General features: G+C 38.1%; 1 protein-coding gene across 1 annotated transcript in view; it reads right to left on the bottom strand.

Moving 5' to 3' along the window:
* The window catches only part of TMEM62 (transmembrane protein 62), a 50,635-nt gene that overhangs the window by 14,571 nt on the left and 29,144 nt on the right, over positions 1–6,920 (bottom strand). Inside the window, exon 11 of the mRNA XM_006831725.1 lies at positions 1,967–2,051. Coding sequence (XP_006831788.1) covers positions 1,967–2,051 — 85 coding nt within the window. The remainder of the gene's footprint in view (positions 1–1,966; positions 2,052–6,920) is intronic.

Raw genomic sequence — 6,920 nt, forward strand, 5'->3', positions numbered from 1 at the left:
AGGACTTAAAATACTTACTGATGAAGATCAAAGAGGATTCTATCTCAATGTAAAGAAAACAAAAATCCTCACCACTGGACCAATAAACAACATTCTTACCAACAGAGAAAAGATTGAAGTTGTCAAGGACTTCATTCTTCTTGGATCACCTATCAACACTCATAGAAGCATCAGTCAAGAAATCAAACGATGTATTGCATTAGGCACATCTGCTGCACAAGACCTTTTTAAAGTGTTGAAGAGCAAGATGTCAGCTTGAGGACTAAGGTGCACCTGACCGAAGTCATGGTATTTTCAATAATCTAATACGCATTCGAAAACTGGACAGTGAATAAGGAAGACCGTAGAATTGATGCCTTTGAGTTATGGTGCTGGAGGAGAATGTTGAAAGTGCCATAGGCTGCCAAAAAAACCAACAGATCCGTTTTGGAAGAAGTACTGCCAGAGTGCTCCTTGGAGGCCAAGATGGCCAAACTTTGTCTCTCATACTTAGGACATATTGTCAGAAAGGACCAGTCACTAGAGAACAATATCATGTTTGGTAAGATGGAGGGTCAGAGAAAAAGAGGAAGACCCAACGAGCTGGATTGGCCAAGTGGCAGCATCAATGGACTCAAGTGTGGCAATAGTAGTGAGGTTGGCTCAAGATCGGGCAGTGTTTCGTTCTGCTGTGAATAAGGTCGCTATGAGTTGGTACTGACTCGATGGCACCTAACAACAACTATGAATAGTCAATATTGGATAGTGCTTTTTTACAGATATGTTTATAAAAAGATATTTTACCATAACTGAATATTATTCTTTTGTCTAAACATACCTGTGGGAAGCTTAACTGTTCAAAAGACCATTTAAAGCACCACTATTCAAGCTAGTATCAGTGTAGTTCATTGCAGAGTAACTAGAAGGAAATAAACAGCCAAAGACCTTTCTAATGTTCTAAAATTATTCCTACATAGGCTTGGCAAAATTTTTAGCAGCTACCAGAAACAGCATGACAAATCTTTATTTACTTCCTCAATGGCATGAGATTCGATTTTTATGTAGCCTCTGTTATGTGCCAACCATCAAAGTAGGCACTTGCATATATGTCATCTGTTGTTGTTGTTAAGAAGTGCCATGGAGTGGTTTCTGACTCACAGAGACCCTGGATAGGGTTTCCAAGGAGCGGCTGGTGGATTTGAACCACCAATCTTGCAGTTAGCCATCCAGTGTTTGTCCTACAGCACCACAGTAGGACAAGAATTCATTCTTAAGAAGTCTGAGATGAGGCATGATTGTGACTACAGACAAATACTCCCCTAAATCTCAGGCCCTCAAAAATTAGGAACAATGGTTACAAAGTATGGGAAGAAATCTGGTTAAGGTGTAGGGCCCTCCTTATTCACTGACCCTGTTTTAAAGTTCATATTCCTCTAAGAGTGATTACATACTAATAATTATCAATTAACCTCCATTTTCTCTTCACTCTGCTACCAGATTATAGGGAGGGAACATATCCAGGTACAGACATCTATCAAGAGAGTTAGGGTCACCGCAGATAAAGTCACTTTCTTTAAAACATTTCTATAGCTTGCTCTGTACATGTAATTCAGAATGTATACAGATACAGCTTAATTTGCCAAGCCTTTTTTTTTTTTTAACTTTATCTCTAATTATTTGAGTGAACAGGTTTTAGAATTAGATTAAATAACTAATGACATCAAAAGTTTGTCACTTGGAGCTATATATTTTGATTTGTCCCCCCATTTTAGTTGAGCCTCATTTTGCATCCAGTATGCAGCCAAAACAATTTTTCCCCCCAAAATAGAGTAATGTGAAAGTAATACAATCATTTTGATGGATGTAACTCACAGAACTCATGCAAAGGCCATCTATATTGACACTTATCACTGGGTATTATTAGTGAGGCTATGATGTGATGGCTTTAAAATAAAGTCTTCTAAGAATGGAAAGAACCACAACTAACCTTTAAGTTCTGGAAGTTTTCGATACCTAAAAATAATGAGAACGGTGAGCTGGATCAGCACAATAAGCACAAAAATGGCCCGGGCCTGCAAAGACATAGATGTCAGTGTGGAGGAGATAGAAGTACCACTTCAGTGACCACTTTTAAAATGGCATCATTAACAGAAATGGCATTATTGACCAAAAAAAAAAAAAAACGGTTAAAGAGAGTCAAACATCTGATCTACCAGAGAAATGTAAGTTTCCTCAGCATTGCTCTTTCAGAATTTAGAAACTTGGACCAATATTGAAACAAAGTAAACATTTTTTGTTATATTGAATGATCAAATTAAAATAGTCTACTTTCATTGTACTGGAAAACAGTTACTTTTTTTTTTTTTTTTTTTTTTTTTAGAGTTGAGTAAGGTTAAAATTTTAGACATGTGATCAGGAAGGACCAGTCCCTGGAGAAGGATATCATGTTTGATAAGTTGGAGGGTCAGCAAAAAAGAGGAAGACCCTCAAGGAGATGGATTGATACAGTGGCAACAACAATGGGTTCAAATATAACAATTGTGAGGATGGTACAGGATTGGGTAGTGTTTTGTTTGGTTGTGCGCATGATCGCTAAGAGTCTGAACCGATGTGGCAGCATGAAACAACGTGGTTACAACACATGTAGACTGCAGGCTGAGTCAGCAGAGATTCGTTTTCTTTTGCTTTCTCCATCAAGGCTTTCACTTGGAGATTAATTTATAGTAAAGACACACATGATCTAGATGCTTTTTTCTCAAGGTATAGTACCCAGACCATCACTGAAATCACCTTGAGACTATTAGAAATGCAGATCTAAGGGTTCACCCTGTTGTTGCTGTTAAGTGCCTTCAAGTCGGTGCCAAATCATAGCAACCCCTTATATATTTCCAAGGAGCAGCTGGTGGGCTTGAACTGCTGACCTGTGTTTTAAATCAACCTTGCGGTCCAGTGCTTTATACGACAGCACCACACCAGAAGTCCATAAATATCATCTATACGTGTGTGTGTGTGTGTGTGTGTGTACATATATTTATGTATAGTGAGCACAATGGTTAAACACATTCAGCTGCTAACAGAAAATCTGGTGGTTTAAACCTATCCACCATTCCAAAGCAAAAAGATGTGGCATTCTTCTGTAAAGATCTACAGCCTTGGAAATCCTACGGAACAGCTCAACTCTGCCCTGTAGTGTTGAAATGAGTTAGAATCAACTCGATGGCAGTGGGCTGGATTTTTCATGCATACAAAAGAGAAAAACAAGGAAATGGAGGGTTTCATAAAGATAAATACGATGGTTATAATGGGTAGGGTGACAAAAGAATGATGTCTGGCTTATTCCATTTAGATGATTTTCTTTTCCAAGCTTTCTGTAATTGTTGGTAAGTGCCATTGAGCTGATTCTGACTCATATGGACCCTGTGCACAACCAAACAAAACAGTGCCTGCCCCTGCACCAGCCTCACAGTTGTACCTAAGTGTCAGCCCACTGCTGCTGCCACTGTGTCAATCCATCTTGTGGGAGTCTTCCTCTTTTTTGTTGGCCCTCTACTTTACTCAGCATGCTGTCCTTCTCCAGGAACTGATCCCCCTTGACCAAATATCTAAAGAACAAAAGATGAAGTCTCGCCATCCTCGCTTAAGGAGTATTCTGGCTGTATTTCTTCCAAGACAGATTTGTTTGTTCTTCTGGTAGTCTGTGGAACATTCTATATTTGCAAATACCATAATTCAAAATTTCTATAATGAGCATATATTATTTATATAAGAGGAAATATTATTTTTGTACAATCTTTAAGCAAACTCAGTACAATCCCTATAGTTTCCTTAGTTATCCTGGTCTTATGGCATTAAATGAGTTAGAATCAGGTCCCAAATCACAGGTACTGTTTGTCTAGACCTCTAAGTCTTCTAATTCAAATCAGTTTAAAAGCTTTTTATTTTTCTAAATACAAAAGGGCTGTGAAAAGTTCATGGAAAAATGGAATTAAAAAATAATGGAGCGGGGCTTGATGGCGGATTAGGTAGAGGTGCAGTATAGTTAGCCATCAGCAATACCACAAAATACAAAGAGAAAAGGGTCTAGGGAAGAGATCCAAAACTCTGAGCCAAATAGGTAGGAATATTTTAAAAGTTTGAAGGCTTTTATAGCTAGTGGAACTTGTAGCCAAAGTAAGAAATCGCGTATTTTTTAATCTGCCGGGCTCAGCAGCTAAAAGACGACAACTTGGGCAAGACCAAACAGAGCCGCCATGGAATAACACCGCAGCAACCTCGGAGCAAAGGTAGACAATACACTTTGTCGGTTTTGCTTGGTTCTGATATTTTTTTCTTTTTGGTGTCTGTTCATTGGTCCAACAACTGTTTGTGTACCTCCATTCTGGTGACTAGACAGAAAGCCCGAGTGACTGGACACCCCCACACACACCCCCACCACTGGTGGATTCTTCTGCCACGAATGGTTACAGATACTCTCAGCCTAAGAGCCATCCCTGAACTGCTTTTTGATAGCAAAAAGGCCAGAACAAGGGGGGTAGAGAGAGAAAGAGAGTTTAAAAACAAAACAGGCCGAAAATTAAATTAAATCCTGAGGTACACCATAATAACCAACAGTGGCATCATGAAATTTATCAGGTGGCTATGAAGGCAAGAAGTTGAAAGAGGTCATTAAAGTCATACACATATTAGGCTATATATATATTTTTTCCCTTCTCTCCTTTCTCTCCCTTTTCTGTGATTATAGACTACAGTATCCAATCTAGTATTGTTGTTGTTGGTTTTGGGGTTTTTTGGTGTGTTTCTTTTGTTGTTAATGTTTCTTTTTTTTTTTTTTTTGCTTTTGCTGTTTTATGCTCCCCCTTTTACCTTTGGAGGACTTTTCTCTCCCAAGAAGAGATAGCAACTGCTGACATATAGTCAAGCTGCAATCACACTCTATAAAACACCAAAATTCAGGCAAGAACCGATACCAACTGCCATACACCAGGGAGACAGACAATACTCTGAGTCAAGCAAAAAGAAGAGTGAAAAGGGAAGCCCACATCTTGATCACATCTACCTGGAGGCAATCAGAAAGAATAAAAAATACCAAAACACACACCCATCTAAGTATCAAGGCCACAGCTAATTACTGAATATGCCCCCCAAAACAGAAACAGATGACCATATCAGCACCTGTCCAGAAACAAGATAAAGTGGCTGAGACAAATGAGCTGGAGGTAGACCAGGACTACATTCTGGAAAAATGGCAGGCCTTGGAAATGCCTGAGAAGGAATTCAGAAAAATGATTATAAAATGTTTCAAAACACTTTACAATAGAGTTGAGAAAAATAAGGAAGAAGTCAGGAGAACACTACAGGAACAATCAAATAAGATAGATATAGCATTGGAAACAATTCAAACCTACAGAAAGATGTCCAAATGATCAAAAATAGAATATCAGAAATAGACAATACATTGAAAGGGCAAAGGAGTAGATTAGAAGATATGGAAGGCAGAAATAGTAAGCTGGAAGACAAATCTCTCAATACCACTAATATAGAAGAACAAACAGAAAATAGGATAAAAAAATCTGAATAAGTTCTAAGATTCATGTTGGACAACATGAAGAGGAATAACTAAAGAATTATTGGCATTCTGGAACAGGAAGAATCACACAAGTCCACAGAAGAAATAGTTGAAGAACTGCTGGAAGAAAATTTCCCTAACTTCCTGAAAAGTAAAAAGATAAGCATTCAAGAAGCTCAACAAACCCCAGGAAGGATAGACCCCAAAAGAAAATCACTGAGACATATCATAATCAAGCTCTCCAAAATCAAAGGACAGAATCCTGAAAGCAGCTAGGGAAAAGAGAAGCGTTACATACAAAGGCAAGCAAGTCAGATTAAGCTCGGATCTCTCAGCAGAAACCATGCAAGTAAGAAGGCAATGGGGTGACTTATATAAAACCCTGAAAGAAAAAAGCTGTCGACCAAGAATCCTTTATCCCGCAAAGCTATCAATCAAATACAAGGGTGTTATCGAAACATTCAAGGATAAACAGAAGCTAAGGGATTTTGCCAAAGCCAACCCTGCACTAGAAAACATCCTAAAGGGATTTCTGTGGACTGAGAACCAACAGACTGAGAACTGACAACAACCAGAGATTGACATACATGGCAGCACTTCCCAGAACTAAATTGACAGATGGAAGGGTTAAGAACAGAACAAAACTATAAGAACAAACTCAGAGAATCTGGGAGGTCAGTCTATGATCAAAACAATTACAATGTAAAACAAGGTAAACACGTAGGAACAGTGATCCTGATGGTGAGAAGGTCAGTTAGAGTACAGGATAAAATAGACTGCACTAAATGGAGAGAAAAGTTAATGGAATATAAGGTAACTTCAAAGAAAATTAACACTACACAACATACCAAGAAAATGAAGAAAATTAACACTACACAACATACCAAGAAAATGAAAATCCAAGATGAACATGGAAATATTAAAACTATGAGGAAACTTACTCACAAGAAAGAACACAAAAACCATGAACTCAGCAAAGAAAGATGCACAGAACAAAGAAAGCAGCAACACCACAAAAAGACAAACATAATGGCAGCAATTAATCCATATTTATGGAGAATTAACCGACTCCATGCACATAACAACAAAAACAACAACAATCGAGAGTTACACTGAATGTAAATGGACTAAACGCACCAGTAAAGAGACGGAGGGTGGCAGAATGGATAAGAAAACAAGATCCTTCAATATGCTGTCTGCAAGAGACACATCTTACGCACAGAGACAAAAACAGATTAAAAGTCAAAGGATAGAAAAAAATATACCAAGCTAATTGCAATAAAAAAAACTAACAAGAGTGGCAGTACTAATCTCTGATAAAATAAACTTTAAGGCAAAAACCAGCATAATAGATAAAGATGGACATTATCTCATG

This window comes from Chrysochloris asiatica, unplaced genomic scaffold (assembly GCF_000296735.1).
Source record: "Chrysochloris asiatica unplaced genomic scaffold, ChrAsi1.0 scaffold00004, whole genome shotgun sequence".
Classification (NCBI taxonomy): domain Eukaryota; kingdom Metazoa; phylum Chordata; class Mammalia; order Afrosoricida; family Chrysochloridae; genus Chrysochloris; species Chrysochloris asiatica.